At 36.5% G+C, this 17,338-nt stretch overlaps 2 protein-coding genes across 2 annotated transcripts; both read left to right on the plus strand.

Moving 5' to 3' along the window:
* The first annotated feature begins 4,520 nt into the window (after nucleotides 1–4,520).
* LOC110603643 (transmembrane 9 superfamily member 8) lies at nucleotides 4,521–8,603 on the plus strand. The gene is made up of 7 exons (XM_021741455.2): nucleotides 4,521–4,814; nucleotides 5,946–6,110; nucleotides 6,195–6,304; nucleotides 6,401–6,509; nucleotides 6,587–6,699; nucleotides 6,799–6,952; nucleotides 7,285–8,603. Exons 1-7 carry the CDS (start codon nucleotides 4,692–4,694, stop codon nucleotides 8,440–8,442), a joined length of 1,932 nt encoding a protein of 643 aa, XP_021597147.1. The 5' UTR covers nucleotides 4,521–4,691; the 3' UTR covers nucleotides 8,443–8,603.
* Nucleotides 8,604–10,341: 1,738 nt separating this feature from the next.
* On the plus strand, nucleotides 10,342–11,248 carry LOC110603644 (early nodulin-like protein 1). Its single transcript, XM_021741456.2, has 2 exons — nucleotides 10,342–10,612; nucleotides 10,705–11,248. The coding sequence occupies exons 1-2, from the start codon at nucleotides 10,423–10,425 to the stop codon at nucleotides 11,049–11,051; spliced, it is 537 nt and encodes a 178-aa protein (XP_021597148.2). The 5' UTR covers nucleotides 10,342–10,422; the 3' UTR covers nucleotides 11,052–11,248.
* The last annotated feature ends 6,090 nt before the right edge of the window (nucleotides 11,249–17,338 follow it).

A 17,338-nucleotide genomic window follows, 5' to 3' on the forward strand; every position in this document is an offset into this window, starting at 1 on the left:
TTATTATTTTAGTTTAATTTAATTTTAATTATAAAAGAAATTAAATCAAACCTGATAATAATATATTATTTTTAATAATATAAAAAATTAAATTATAATTAAAGTTAAAATATTTCAATTAAATTTTAAAATAAAATATAAAAATTCAAAATTCAAAATTTAAATCGATCAAAACGAATCAAATCAAATTGAATCAGACTGATTTAATTTGATTCAATTTCTGATAAAATCAATTCAATTTAATTTTTATTAATATTAAAATTTTAATTTTCGTTCAATTTAATTTTAAATCAAATCAAATTAACAAATCAATAAACTTATTGGTCAATTTTGTCTACAAATAATTAATTGAGATTCGAGTTTATTTGATACAATCTTAATTCTGACTAAATCTAGCATGAAGCATAATTCTAGAAAAAATCCTATAATTTTTTTCCATTATAATTATACATTATTAATATTCGTTAATTTATTCCATCCAAACATGTCATTGCCTCACTCAGCTGTCTTAGACTCTTTCTATAAAAATGGCTACAATATGGATGATAGTGATGGGATTAGTTCTCCAAACCCAACGTTGATCTTTGCCAATAACTAACTCTGTACTAATTTAACCTGTATATCAGCTTCATTTAGTTTTCCAAATAATTTTTGTGTATTTATAAACGAAATAAATAATTTTCAAGTTACTTTCAGCAAAATTCAATCATAATTGATATATATATTTGGATGTGTAATCTATTGCAAAGTGTTTTACTTGGCTTTGAACACTTATACAGATAATAATTAATTATCAACATTTAAAAAGCAGAAGAGGGAAGCTAAGGAATCCTATGGTGATTTTTTACATAAAGTTTATTGTCTTTGATCATTATTATTATTATTTATCTAGGTAAAGTGAAATTGGAATAGTTTGTCAACGTGGGTAAGAGCAAAATTTACAAAATAATCATAATATAAGAAAAGTGAAATTATTAACATACATGTTTATTAATAATAGAATTATTGTTATGGGTCATTAAAAAATCTTTGGAGGGTCCATTTTTTTTTATCAAATAAACACTTATTTATTTATATGTTTAATTATTATTGGTTTCTCATTTTATATTGACAATCTATATAAAATCACTGTTCCATGTAAACTTAATCATATTATACAAATACTTATTAACATAAAAATTAAATTAAAACAAAGACGTAAAACTACATGAAATATCATTCGGTTATGGGATAAATTTTAATATAAAATTATATACTATATATTTTTTTAAAATATTTATTTTTTATTTGTGCTTCTAAGCTCCGACCTACTAAAGAAGTTGGCTATATTAATTATGAAAGCTATTGAGTGTGATTTTAACTTATTTTCACTATATTCTCTTCTATATATCTAACATAATCTTATGGATATATTTGTGTGTTTGATAGTTATAGCAAAACCTTAGGCAGAAATATTGAACAATCAAGAAGTAGGACCACTAAATTAATTAATGAGTTTTGAAACTAATCCTATAAAAAAAATAAAGCATAAATACGAATTAACATATAAAATTATATAAAAAAATTTTAAAATAAATCGCATCTAAAAATATGTTAAAAAAATATCATTGCACCTCACAAAAAAAAAAAATAAAGGAAAACTAGCAGACATTCGAGGGTTTTCTCTTTTATTTTATTTTTTATTCTCTTCTTAACTTCTTCCCTATTCTCTATAACTTTTTCCATAAAATAAATTTTTATTATAAATTTTTTAAATATAATTTGAGTATCGGAGAATATTTATATCAAAGTGACCTTATGTTTTGATTAGGGGACAATTTTAAATATGAAAAAAGCAAGCCACTAGTATGAAAAAAGAGGAGTTGGTATTTAAACTCTATTTGGGCTAAAACACAATCAAGTGCCTTTCTACATTATTTTAGGAACTCAAACTCATGCAAGAAGCAGGGCATTCACCATAGTTCTAATTATAAATTTGTAACTACAATCTACAAAATATGAAAAAGGGTTGATTGGTCCCTAGCTACACGTGAGGATGAGAGGGACCTTTTTAGACTTAGCATGTTGTATTCATACCTCTTAATTGCCCAATTAATAATTTGGACCAACGCCCCCCATTGTCATCATCATTTACAGCTGCCTCTTAATTGTCCAATTAAACTACTTGTACCTTTTTTTTCATCCCAATTATGTGGGCCATCAATAGGGATGGCCACTTATACAACTCATTTAATTATTATCAATTATTTACAAATTTTACCCAATTTGTTACGAATAGCTGGTCATGTAATGTAAATATTGGTTTGCATTGAAAAAAATCTAATTTAAATTAGGATACAAATATTATAGAAAAAAAATAAAATGGAGTTGAAATTAGTTTATGAATGTGGTTTAACAAAAAGGGAAGGGGAAAGAGAAAGGGAGGGGCACTATGCAAAAAGAGGGAGATACAGTATGAACAACCAGGAAGCACATGGTGGAGAGTTTGTCAAAAAGGAAGACCAAGTTAAATGATCCCCATGTGTGACTCTTAAGGCCAAAAATTATAGGCGTGAGCATAAACCATGATAAAGAAATGATGATGGGGAGGCCATGGGGGACCCAAAATCTTTATAATGGGTATATATATTGCTATGCATGGGCTTTGCCTTTAGCAAAAAGGCCAATGTGGGGGACCATCAAGTTTCCTTTATGCCCAACCCTCCTTTTGTGATTTTAGAATAAATCCACATTTTTCAGTGATAAGGTTCTGTTTGGGGTTACCATTTGTAGATTCTCTCCAGGTTTTATGCTCCTAAAGCTCGACATGATTGTACTAACTACTTACTCTCATTACTACCCTCTGCCCCCTTATATATATATATATTTTCTATTTCTTGGATTTTAATACAATAAATATTTGTATGGGGAGCAATCCTCTACTAAGGTCAAACAATGCATCTCCTATATCCTTAACTTTCTTTCCTTTTTCTTCTCTTTTTCTTTTTCCACTTTTCCGTTTCTCCTACATGATCCCCATATGATTTTGTGTTGGTGTATAATGGTAGTAGCTTACTTATTGCAAAATAATTTATGAATTTATGAATATTCCATTATGAGCATTTGCAGTAATATCAAAATTGTATCGAAAGTAATAAAATTTTAAAAATAAAAAAAAAATGTTGGAGTTTTTAGTGCCGGTATTACTGTTGCTTATGGTGATTTTAATATGAAATTTAATTGAAGAAAATAATTTGAGAAAAATAAAAAAGGATTAATATTTTTATCATTCAAATAGAGAAAAAAGAAATGATAAAAAGTAGCTTTTATTTTTTTTATTTATTATTTTTCTCCAAATTAAAAGAATGATAACAATTTTAAAAAAGAGAAATATGTTTAATATATGAAAATCGAGAATTATAAAGTTACTTTATATGGATAAAATTTTTAAAATTATCATAATTTTCGTTAATTTCTTTATTTTCTTCCATCTGAATTATTTATTTATTTTTATTATGTTTCATTTATTTTCTTTCTTTCTAAATAATAATATAAAAAGAAAAATAATCTTTATTTTCTTCCATCTGAATTATTTATTTATTTTAATTATGTTTCATTTATTTTCTTTCTTTCTAAATAATAATATAAAAAGAAAAATAATCTTTATTTTTCTATCCCTCTGAAAAACTTTCCAAACAGGGCGGAAGTGTATCTGATAATCACAGCACCTCCGACAAGACGTGAAATGTGAACTACCAATGGAGGCATGAGCACTTGAGTGCGACACTTTCACTTGACAGTTCTTTCGCAGCTCTCAGCTTCAAAATTGAAAAGCAACCGGCCAACTACACATACCAATCCTAAGCCCATCACTTCAGACAGCTTCAATATAGGAAGCCCAAACAAAGCTTTCTGGGCCTTCTACGTTCCACGTGGATGTCTTTCTTAATGGCTGTTGGCCCATTTAGGATGCTTGCATCAGAATTCTTCGAGTCGGCATCTTGGTTGGACACAGAAAGAAGAAGTTAATTTATTTTAATTTTTAACTATCCTTTTTCTAAAGAAAAGGAAAAAAAGAAAAAGAAAGGTTGGAACTTGGGAGCCGTTGTTTGCCTTAGAAGACAAAAGTTTGACCGGCTAATTTGCGTCGATTTTTATGAATTTACTAAACAGTGAGCTAATATTTAATTTATAATATTACAATTGGATAAATTTTTGTTATTCAATAAAAATCTAATATATTTAATAATCAATGGTCTGTATAGCAGAAGATAATTTTTTTTTACTATAAAATAATTAATTACAAAAAAATAATACACATTAATTTATTTTTGAAAATAAATAAATTTAATTATTGATAATGATAAATTAAGGAGACTAGTTTTCAATTCTCTTAGAAAAAAAAAGGAAAATGAAATCCAGATTTTGGCTCATCATTGTTGTGCACTGAAAAATGTATATACGCGTGATCACGTGGACAGAGAACTGGTGCTTATCGTACCCAAATCAACCGGACCGAAAAAACCAGGACCGCATCTAGTCCAATCACTCGACCCCCGAGCTTCATTTTTCCTCTACCTTGTTGACCCGCCTCTTATTATAACACGCCCTCTCTAATCTATCGACCGCGCACCAGAAAAACCACCACGCTAGATCTCCCTTCTTTCTCTTCTTTTCCTCTCCCTCTTCTTTCCTGTTTTGCATAAAACGCCATGGAGCCTCGAGGAGGAAGATCTTTACCTCCATTAGCGACGATCTGTGCAGTTCTCGTGCTTCTGTTCCATGGCGCTCACTGCTTCTACCTTCCTGGCGTCGCTCCTGAGGATTTTGTCAAGGTGAGCGCCTTTTATTTTTCTGGATTTTGAACACGGAACACAACTTGGCTCGATCTGCACTTTTGTTTTTGGATCTGGTTATGCTTTTATTTGTCATTTATGGTTTTGCTTAATTTATGTTTGGCTGTTGATAAAATGAAGGAAATGAGATGAAGTTTGAATAATTAGTGCGTTATTCTGATCGATTTACCTGATAGAGTAGTGGTCAAATGCATCTTTGTTTCGATTTCGTTTCTGTAATGCATCTCTCCTATAGTTTAAAGACTGAGTCACTGGATATGATTGATTCTGGGAGTGATATTTGACATGCAAAGAATATGAAAAATTTGATTTGAGAATATGTATAATATGGATCAACATTATCATCTGCATTACATTACGCAGTGAATATAGATCCAAGCAATTAGAGGTAGCTTCCTGAATGGACCATTTCTGTTTAACCACTGTAGCTACTATATACATCTCATTATGGTTTCTTTCCTGTTCATGAATGTTTGAAACTTGAAAATGCATGATGAATTCAAGTTAATTATCCTGGAGTTCGTACTGGGTTGGAAAAGCCACAAACACTCTTGCTTTAATTCTAACGCATTTCTCTGCTCACTTGTGAGACTTGGGCATTGCTGAATTGTATGCTTAAGAAATGTTCTGGAAATGACTCCTAGCATCTCTGTCTATGCAACTTAATCCTTACTTCGTTGGGCATTTGCATTGAGATGGGGCTTGGTATTGCTCCTGGATGATTACCATAAAGTTAGATTTTAGTCTCTGTCCTTGATGCATTTGCATTCTCATTCAAAAGACCATATTTGTGCAGAGGAATCCTTTACCTTGTATTTGCTGCCAGTGATAGTGTATCTAATGCAATATTTCTGATGGCTTATGGAAGTAATTAACATTGATGGTATTGAGTCCTTTGCTTTACCAATCTCTAGTTGCATTATTCTTCTCAATAACGTGTGTCTAAGTCATTGATGTTATTGTGATTATTTTATATCATACCTATCATTCTTCAAACTGGAGAATGGAGCATGCCACATTTATACGTTATGCCATGGTGGAAAATCATTAAGAAAGAACCAACTAACTCTATATGTGTTTGTCTACTTGCTTTTTTCCCATAAACTGTAGGGAGATAAGTTGAAGGTGAAAGTGAACAAATTGACCTCTACAAAAACACAGCTTCCTTACTCGTACTATACTCTCCCTTATTGTCGCCCATCCAAGATTTTGGACAGTGCAGAAAATCTTGGGGAAGTGCTTCGTGGTGACCGTATTGAAAATTCCCCCTTTGTGGTCAGTTATATTATCTTTTCTGGATCTTCGTCGATTCTTTAATGTGGTTGTCACTGATTCTTTCTGCTGTGGTGATTATTGTAGTTTAAAATGCGGGAGCCAAAGATGTGCAATATTGTTTGTCGTCTTAAACTTGATGCCAAAACTGTGAAGGAGTTCAAAGAGAAGATTGATGATGAGTATCGGGTCAACATGTATGAAACATATTTTATAGACGATATATGTGCTAATTGCTGTCTAAATTCATTCATATTTTATCATCTAATTGTTTTTTTATATGCATGCTATAGGATCCTTGATAACCTTCCTCTTGTGGTTCCAAGACAAAGGTTGGATCAGGAATCTCCTACTGTATATCAGCTTGGCTTTCATGTTGGTCTCAAAGGCCAATATAGTGGGGTAGGTTGTTGGATTTCGAACTCTGTTTCTTGTTGGTGGGCTGTTTTTTGCTTTTGCTTACTGGAAATTATATGCAGAGTAATGAGCAAAAGTATTTTATCCACAATCATTTGGCATTCACAGTGAAGTTTCATAGAGATTTGCAAACTGACTCTGCAAGAATTGTTGGATTTGAAGTTAAACCATTGAGGTTTGATTTTCAGGATCATGCATCTTATATGAAGTGTTTTCTTTGAGCTGTATCTTCCATGTTATGTTGTAGTAATATTTGTGTGTTTGATTCATACAGTGTTAAGCATGAATATGAAGGAAAATGGAACGATGAGAAAACTCATTTGACTACCTGTGACCCCCAGGCAAAGCACACAGTTGTTAATTCGAACTCTCCTCAAGAAGTTGAAGAGAAAAAAGAAGTTATTTTCACATATGATGTTGAATTCCAGGTGAGTTCTTTTATATAACTACAACTTAGTGGTCTCTGTTTAACGTTATGAGCATCTGTTCTATGAATAGGAAAGGATGATACGAACTACAAAAAGATGTATAATTCCATTGTTTGATTAGATTTTACTGTTGATAAAATAGCTCCAATGGAATTTTCCCTTTTTCTTTTCCTCCTCCTCCTCTCTCTCTCTCTCTCTCTCTCTCCCCCTCTCTTTTCTCCCTCTTTTCCCATTCCTTTCTCAAGCATAATATCATTGGAACATTGAAGTGACTTGCTCATATGTGAGGTGTGATTGTTCTATTCACTGTCTCACTCTTGTCTGCCTCTCAGGAGAGTGATGTGAAGTGGGCATCTAGATGGGATACCTACCTTTTAATGAACGATGACCAGATTCATTGGTTCTCAATTGTTAATTCATTGATGATCGTCCTGTTTCTATCGGGCATGGTGGCAATGATTATGCTACGCACGCTTTACCGTGACATATCCAAGTACAATGAATTGGAGACCCAGGAAGAAGCCCAGGAAGAGACTGGATGGAAGCTTGTCCATGGAGATGTTTTCAGGCCGCCATCAAATTCTGATTTACTCTGTGTCTATGTTGGAACAGGTGTTCAGTTTTTTGGAATGACCCTTGTTACCATGATCTTTGCAATTCTAGGGTTCCTTTCTCCATCAAACCGAGGTGGTCTTATGACCGCCATGCTCTTACTCTGGGTTTTCATGGGCCTTTTCGCTGGTTATGCCTCTGCTCGTTTGTACAAGATGTTTAAAGGAACAGAATGGAGGAGACCTGCATTCAGGACTGCTTTGATGTTCCCAGGAATTGTCTCTGCCATTTTCTTTGTCTTAAATGCTCTCATCTGGGGCCAGAAATCATCTGGGGCTGTACCATTTGGTACAATGTTTGCTCTGATATTTTTATGGTTTGGAATTTCAGTTCCCCTTGTGTTTGTGGGAAGTTATATTGGGTTCAGGAAACCAGCAATTGAGGATCCTGTGAAGACGAATAAAATTCCTCGACAGATCCCAGAGCAGGCTTGGTACATGAACCCAGCCTTCTCAATTCTAATTGGAGGAATACTTCCTTTTGGAGCTGTTTTCATCGAGCTCTTCTTCATCCTCACCTCAATCTGGCTGAATCAGTTTTACTATATCTTCGGCTTCCTCTTCCTAGTGTTCATCATCCTCATTGTCACTTGTGCTGAAATAACTGTGGTACTTTGCTACTTCCAGTTGTGCAGTGAGGACTACCTGTGGTGGTGGAGGTCATACCTTACATCTGGGTCTTCTGCGTTGTATCTCTTCCTTTATGCAACATTCTACTTCTTCACAAAGCTCGAGATAACAAAGTTCGTATCAGGGGCATTATACTTCGGGTACATGCTAATCGCATCGTATGCATTTTTTGTGTTGACGGGCACCATTGGGTTTTATGCATGCTTTTGGTTCACGAGGCTCATATATTCATCAGTGAAGATTGATTGATATCGGCTGTTCCTTCTCTTCATCGAAACAGGGTAAGATTCGAAGATAGTAGATAATTATGTTTTTTAGATGTAAACATTTTTTTTCATTTTTGAATGGAGACAAAGATGATACTGATGTTAAAAGTCCTTTATTTTACTTGCTGTTGATTTTCTTTTTCCTTTTTTTTCGGTTTGTTTTTTTTAATCTTTAATATATAGATTCTCAGGAAGCTTGTAATGCTTCCAATTGACTGTTATTATAGGTTGTTGGTGAAAGATTAGTACAACTTCCTGTTAGAACTTAAGATTCACACAAACAGTCGCACACCCACTCCAAATGCCTAACCAAAATGTCTCAGGATATACACATTAGGTGATAACCTGCAAAAATTCCCCATGATTATTGCTATTTGACATTTTACCTTGTTGAAACCGAAGGCGCTTCGCCATTTTAAAAGTGAAGCCTAACATTAAAATGGGCAAAAAAGGTTTCGCCCTACGTATCTGATGACTCAGGTTTTGCCATTTCCGACGCCTTACCTTGCCCCTTGGACAAGAATTGAAGCTCCGACGATATCTGGGCAAGATTAACCACTGGAACCTCAAATGATAGGTCCCAAGTCTGCCATTCCTAGATTAACGCAAACAGTAATCAATTGGTTTTAGCTAATACGCCTTTCCACTTCAATTACATATGTTGATCACGTTTTCCCCTGCATTATGCATGCCTGTTTATCATACGAACCTACAAGTCTAAAACAAAGAAAATAGAAACTACGAATTTTAATCAGTTTGTAATTCATATTATATTTATAAACCAACATAGAACAAAAACTCGGACAAATTAGATACAGCCATCTGTAACCTACTTCCTAGGATGAGTATCCTTAGGATCAGCACTATTGGTAGACACCTTGGCTACATCCCGGGGGCTTGCTTCAGGTTTTTTCTTGGCGTACCAGACCATGTATCCTACGGAAGCCGCGATAACAAGGCCAGTGATTGTCATGGTGGTTGGGCTAAAGGGTAGTTTGCCCCTCTGGTGCAAGAAGCCTCCTGGGTTGTGGCCTGGTGTGCTCTTAGATCCCTCAAAGCCTGCAGCTTTAACTTCTTCGGGATTCATATTGTGTGTCGGCCGCATTCCTCCCCTCGTTCCCTGCAGTTTTAGGCAGCTCCTTGCTGCGTAGAGACCATGACTAGAAAATTTTGCCACGTTTAAGTTGACTCTAGGGAGGGATGGTTTAGTTAATGAACACATGGCGGTTGCATGCCCCGAACTCAAGGCCTTAGGACAAGTGGAAAAGCTAGTACATGAACTTCTAGATGTCTAGTGGTGGGAAATTGGAATTGGAGTTTTCAATCTCGAATATGAGTAGGTTCTGGGTTTAACAAGAATAGCAAGCCCAGCCCGTGGAAGCCCCTAGGCTTCAAATGACAATGGGTTATGCAAAGTGCTAGAAAGATAACCTGACAGTGGGCTTCAAATTATATCTTGGCCCAATTCAATGCCATCAGCCTGCAGTGTTATCCGTTACAAGTAAAATAAATTCCTTCACATAAATGAGTTGAAAGTATTTCATACAAGAAAAAAAAAAAGACGTTTCTTTATTGAAACTCCGTTACCAAAGAGGCAAAACGCGATGCAAGTGTGAGCCTAACAGTGAAGAGTTTTGGCGGATTACGAGAGTGGTTCCTTAGACAACATAAACGCCTGGCCATGAAATCCGTACAAAAAGCTTCGGTTTTTTGGGCCGTTTAGATTCCTTACCGCCTTTTCATGCAATTTTGATCGTTACAGTTTGGTCAGTAACACAAATGCCAAAACCGGAAAATGGTCCACACCCTGAACCCCATGTGACCCACAGATTCATTTTCTCTAACGGCTACTTTCCCCCTCCTCTATAAATACAACCAAATGCCCCTCTACCACTTCAGTCTGAGCCCTCACCGCTCTCAAAGAAGTTGCACACTCTCTCTCTTCAAGCCCATCTCAATCTCCATGGCTCGCTTTCAAAGAGTTGTTGCAAATTCTTCTCTGTTGCTCACGGTCGCTCTGCTCTTAGGCTTCTCAGAAGCTAAAGAAATTCTGGTTGGTGGGAAAACAGATGCCTGGAAAATCCCATCTTCTCAATCTGATTCTCTAAACAACTGGGCTGAAAGTGCTCGCTTTCGCATTGGCGATTTTCTGGGTACATCATCTTTTCTTAATATTGTTTCTTTCAATGTGACTCTGCAATGTATCTCTAACATTATTACTACCCTTTTCTTCTTGATGTGTCAGTGTGGAAGTACGATAGTCAAAAGGACTCGGTGTTGCAAGTGACCAGGGAGGCTTACCTTAGCTGCAATACCTCAAATCCAATTGAAGAGTACGGGGATGGGAACACGAAGGTGAAGCTTGATCGATCGGGAGCATATTATTTCATCAGTGGAGCAGAGGGACACTGCGTGAAGGGCCAGAAGATGATTGTGGTAGTGCTGTCTCAAAGGCATAGGTACACTGGTATTTCTCCAGCTCCTTCTCCAGCAGAGTTTGAGGGTCCTGCAGTTGCCCCTACAAGTGCTGCTACAAGCTTGAAAGGCAGCTTAGTGGTGTCACTGGGGGTTTTGCTTTGGGGTTTGTTTTGATGTGAGCTTGGAGAATTTGTTTCCAATTTTATTACAGTAATGAGGGTATTGCCTGCTTTATATTTCAATTGTTGTAGGGAAATTTGGGGTTTTCCTTTCCAAATTTATTCTTTGTTTTTTTTGAGAAATATTCATTTTCTTAATAGTTGATCCTGGATTATGTAGAGAGCGAGATTATTCAGACTCGTTTATATTTCTACCGTTGTCCATTTATTTTTTCAAAATACAATTGGTTGAGGCCTCGTACTGAAACTGAACATTTCCAAGAAAAGTTAAAAAATTACCTACTGCCCTGCAACGTTAAAAGTCTAAACTCAAATGCCAAATTGGAAAATGCAAGTTCTTTCTGCACATAAACAGCCTAAACAAGGGGTTTTAAAAATGTCGGGGAGGGGAACCAAAAGATTTTGTGGAACAGGGGGGAGTAAGAACCAAAAGATCAGCTCCGCGGCTGTTTTTTTCAAATTTTTTTTTTAATAAAAGGGTAATTTATAAGATAGTTTCTTATTAATTTTTTTTTATTTTTAAAAATAAAATGGTCAATTCATGATAGATTATTATTTTTTATATGATCATATTTTATTAGACATAAATTAAATTTAAAAAATAATTTATTATAAAAAATTTAATGAGAAATTATTTTGTCCTTATTTTTTAAATTATTATTATTATAATATAAATATATTTGAATTAAATTATATTAATTTAATAATATTATTTATAATATAATTTTTTATAATAAATAATATTTTATTATTTCTAACGTATTAATTTTTCCAGTTCCAAAAAAAAAAAAAAAACGTATTAATTTTGTAACATTGAGATTAAATAATATTAATGACATATTTAGACCGTTGTCACAATTTTTCATAAATTTTTATCTATATTATATATTAGATAAAAATAAAAGGATTTTAAGAATTAGCAGCTTAAAAATCTATACTTTTAATTTCTGTAATTTTAACTACAAGTATTATTTATTACTATAACTTTAAATATTTATATTACTTCATTTTTATAATTTTAAATAGTGATGATAATCTGGCCCTAAACACTCTAATTTTGGTTCAACCCGTACAAGAAAGATTAGGTCTTAATTCAACTGACACTCAATACATAGATTTGCTTCATATGCAAGTCCAATTTTTGATGAGTCGGACCAGGCTCAAATCTACGCATGGGAGATCTGACTATATTTATTCCTCTGATCGGTGAAACAACAAATCACATGACGTTCAGGATTGTGTGACGGCGAATAGAATTACGTCTGACAATGGAAAAGAACACAGAGTACATGGTGAGTACATGGTTATACGTTGCTAGAGGACAAAAGAGAAAAAAAATAAAGGAAGCAAGAGAGAGACAAACTAAACTAAACTTACCAAAATACACATTGAGTTTATCTTTTACTGGATTTCAGAACATCAATTGGTGCTGTTTGTGGAAATGAAGGAGGTCTTTTATCATCGAAATTCTAATCCTTATTTCATCCATTGAGATTCACATGGCCAACCATGGCGAAAACCACACCGGAAACTCCCCAAATGACCTGTGTTCAACTTAAGAATGACCACAGTTCTCATTCTCTAGCCCAACTGCCCCGTTAAACTAGCCACCTATATTGTTTAACCCGTCACTGAGCTCAGCCGGAACCATGCCTTGAACTACCTTGTCTGACCAAGAGCTGCAAAGTATGGCTCTCTAATTATAGAGTACTGCCCAGTGGCTAGGCCAGATGTTGCAATAGAGAGGACTCAACACTCTGCTGAGCATACCACCTTGAACTACCTTGTCTGACCAAGAGCTGCAAAGTATGGTTCTCTAATTATAGAGCACTGCCCAGTGGCTAGGACAGATGTTGCAATAGAGATGACTCAACACTTCGTTGAGCATACCACCTGTAGCCGAGGGGCTCAATGTCAATGAGCCCCAACCCACGTTAAACTATTAAGCCCTTCAATAGAACAGTAGGAGAATAGATGATGGAGATTGAGAGGCTAGTCGGAGAAATGAGCCGATAGCTAGAGCAAGAGACATGGTAGTGAGAGAGCTCATTGAGAATGATGGGGCTGAGAGCTATTCCTTCGAGCCAGCAGAAAGGTCGGATAGTGAAGAGGTAGAAAGAAACTACCGCTTAGAGAAGAGGACCAAAAGGGAAGACGTGGATGTAGATCAAAAGCTAGAAAAGTTAAAAGAGCAACTACTAACAGAGTTAGGAGCATGAAACAATAACAGTCCCCTATTGCTAACCTCATCACCATTTGTGACAAGGGTTCAATAAGAAACCATTCCAAAGAAGTTCATGATGCCAACCACGTCAGCCTATGATGGGACAAAAAACCCCCGAGAGTATGTCTTGAACTATAAAACATTCATGGAATTGTAGACTCACTCGGATGCCTTGATGTGTAAGGTTTTTCCCACCACCTTAACAGGACTATCCAGGGCATGGTTTAACAGTTTGGAGGCAAGAAACATTAAGAGCTTCATAGACCTAGCTAGTGTATTCATTAGCAGATTCATTGCTGGAGTTTCTGTAGAAAGAAAAATGAGCTACTTATAGATCATTCGGCAGAAGAGGAATAAATCCCTGAGGAAAAAATCCCTGAGGGAGTATGTCGCCAGGTTCAACTATGAGGCTTTGTAGATACCTGAGCTGGATGAAGGGAGAGCAGTAGAAGCCATGCAAAAGGGCTTAACTTCCCTGGAGTTCTTTGGGTCGTTGTGCAGAAAGCCCCCCACCTCCCTATCAGAGTTGATGAAGAGGGCTGAGAAATACATAAGGCAGGATGACGCCTTGACAACCAGCCAATTTTAAAAGACGATAGAGACAGAGGAAGGGTTGGGAAGGACAAAAGACAAGATAGGCTAGAGAAGAGACAGGATCAGAGGCTAGATGCATTGAACAAATACCGGTGGGAGAGAAAGAAGCAGAGACCTTATCAACCCTCGCTTCTACTGAGATTACTCCCCTGAAAGTGACCAGTGTCGAAGTGCTCGTGGCAATCGAGGATAAAGATTTTATACAATGGTCCAAGCCCATGAAAGCAGAAGTAGGGCTGTAATCGAATCGAGCCGAGCCGAGTTTTGATAAGCTCAGGCTCAATTAGAGAATAAATTTAAAAGTTCAAGCTTGATTCATAAATAAATATTAAACTTGAGCTCGAAATAAGCTCATTTATCATATTAACGAGCCAACTCAAACTCCACTCAAAAAGTTCTAATTTAATCTCATTTAGGCTCGAATTTGAGATCGATTATATAATAAACAAGCTCAATATAATTCAAATTTATTTAAATTATAAATAAATTTAAATTAAAAATAAAATTTAAATTATAAGGTCATGAGAGACTTTTAAATTAATTTTTTTTATTTAATTGAAGTCTCTCAAACCCAAAAACTAATAAAAAAATGTAGAAGGGTTGTTCTTTTATAGATAAGTCACAGTCCTCCATATCCCTTCAACTTTCGATGTGGGATTGGTATTGGTGAACGAGCATATTCACGAGCTTATTCGTGAGCCTATTCACGAGCTTGTTCGCGAGCTTGTTCATAAGTCAGCTTGCGTGCTTGTTCATGAATTTGAAAACGAGCCGAACTCGCGAGCCTAAACGAGCTGAATACTGTGATGCATTCCATGAGATCATATGTTTTAAATACAATGTTTTATTATTCTGCTCACTGGGCTCTAGTAGCTCACCCAATTCCCTTAACCCCCAGGTTTGCAGGTACGGGATAGACCAGGAAGTCAGCAAGAGTAAATGAGTCATGTTTGATGTAATAGCTAGATGTGGACATGAAAATAATGTAATGCGAAGTATAGTACAATAATGTAATGTAATGATATTTATCGAGTTTTAGAGTTGTGCTTGTCCCTAGTATGTTTGTTAATCCCTCTTTGGTACATGATCCTTTTTATGAGATGTTTTATTGATATTTATGTAAACCAAACTTAATATATGGTATGTTACCCCATTTAAGCATTTGATGAGGGCTCCAGTGTGGGGTTTTATGGCTATGAGTTGTGCATGCACAGGTTAAGCTTGGTGAATGAAAGGAAAAGTTTAAAATTTTTATGTAAATGATTGATCATATATGGGATTAAACAGGTATACAGGATGTATGTTAGGTTTGCTACGGGTCCCGGCGACCTTAAGTCGATCTGGATCCTAGCGCCGGTAGCGGTCCGATTTCCGGGTCGTTACATTCCAGCAATATCTGACTGACTTAGAAGAAGTCTTCTGAGTACTGTGGCAATACAGAATGAGGTTGAACCCCGTGAAATGCGTTTTTTCCATCAAAGTAGGAAAATTTTTAGCCTACATGGTCAGTGGGAAGGGCATAGAGCCGAATTCAAAAAAAGTAGAAGCCATATTGAGTATGTCTGAGCTGACTTGTATAAGGGATGTACAGAGGCTCACAGGAAAGGTAATAGCGCTTAACAGATTAAAGTCCAGGTCAGCAAAAAAATGTCTGCTGTAATACCCGGCTAGACTCCGGTATCGGAATCCCTACCGTCTGGTGGGACCTCGGATGTCGGAAACCTCTAGAAGGGTAAAACCATGATTTTATGAAATGTTTTCATGTATTTCATGTTTTTAAGTAAGAATTAAATGAGTTTTTGCATGAAAAATCTTTGGAGGAAAACCCAGGTTCGGCCGCCGAACTTTGAGGTTCAGCCGCCGAACATGCATGCTTTCGGAGGGACTTTAGGCGCCCGAAAGTTTTGAGTGAGGGAAGTCAAGGTTCGGCCGCCGAACCTCATGTTCGGCCGCCGAACCTTGCATGCATGCGGAGGCACCTTCGGCCCCCGAACGTGGCCTGGCCAGCCACTATAAAAGGGACCCTTAGCCGAAATGGGCGAGGTTTTCTCCCATTTTCGGCCACAACAAGCTTCCGATCTCCCTCTCCTCAAATCTTGTGTTCTTTCACTAGATCTCCTCCATCTTTCTTGAGTTTTAAACCCACATTGCAAGTTTTAAGCTTTAAAGGCAAGTTTTGGAGCTTTGGAAACTCAGGAGCTCTCGTACTTGGATCTCCGAGTTGAGTCGTCTCTTTCTCGATCTTCAAGAGGTAAGAGCCGATCTTAAGCTCAATGTATGTTTTAAATGAGTTTCATGAAGTTTTAAGGGGTAGAGAAGCATGTTAGAGTTAGTTGAGCATATGTTAGGTTTATGTGATTTTTTTGAACAATGTGGCTTGCTTGATGTGTGTTTGAAGTGTTGTAGTTGGGGCATATGTTTGTATGAGGCCACTAGGAACTGGTATGATGTGTATGCATGAGTAGAATCAAGTTTATGCAGGTTTTGGGGCGTTTTGGAGGCTGTGGACACAAGGGAGCCAAGTTTCTGCCCTTCGGCAGAAACTCAGGTTCGGCCGCCGAAGTGACTTTCGGCCGCCGAACCCCCTTGTGGAGGCAGTTTCGGCTGCCGAAGCCTGCCCCCGAAACTCAAGGTTCGTCTCTGTCTGGGAGGTTCGGCCGCCGAAAGTGCCGCCGAACCTGCATGACTTTCGGCTGCAGAGGGACTTTCGGCCGCCGAACCTGCCGCCGAAAGTGCCCTGTTCAGCCATTTCTTGCATGTTTTCATGTGATGTTTTCAGGATGTTTTAGGGGGTTTTTGGGGAGCTTTTCAGAGTCACGTTCATGTATGTTTGGTGCCTCATTTGAGTCCACCTGTGTAGGTTCGGACCCGAGGAACCGAGACCCCCGGTTGTGAGATAGTTGTTCAGAGTTCGTTGTCAAGCTTCAGTTACCAGGTGAGTGGAACAACCCCTTAAGCTTTAAAGTAAATGAATAAATGAATGAATCATAAAGCATTGCCCATGCATCATTATGCCATGCAATATTAGGTTGCTTGCATTAGAATGCACGAATATGTTGCATTGCATAATTTGTTGTTGATGTGGATGAACATTGAATGATCCATTAGCCCTCGTATGACATGATAGCCTATGTGAGTCCAGGTGTGCCTGCTACGGCTCTACGCCCCTGGCACTATGATTGATGATGGAAGTCCGGGTGTGCCTGCTACGGCTCTACGCCCCCGGCATGTATAAGTAAGAAAGATAGGGGCTAAATGGTGACAAGTTCATCCTTGTTGTGAAATGTTTGTGTTATGACGCATACATGAAAGCATGAATAAGAAAAAGTTAAATAATAATAAAATGAATAATAATATACCTAAAAATGGAGGAATTAAAACAAATGTTTTTAGTTTCTGCTCACTGGGCTTTTAGCTCACCCCACTCCCATTATCCCCAGAGTTGCAGGTACAGGAGAGATCAA

This window comes from Manihot esculenta, chromosome 16 (genome assembly GCF_001659605.2).
Source record: "Manihot esculenta cultivar AM560-2 chromosome 16, M.esculenta_v8, whole genome shotgun sequence".
In the NCBI taxonomy this organism is placed as follows: Eukaryota; Viridiplantae; Streptophyta; class Magnoliopsida; order Malpighiales; family Euphorbiaceae; genus Manihot; species Manihot esculenta.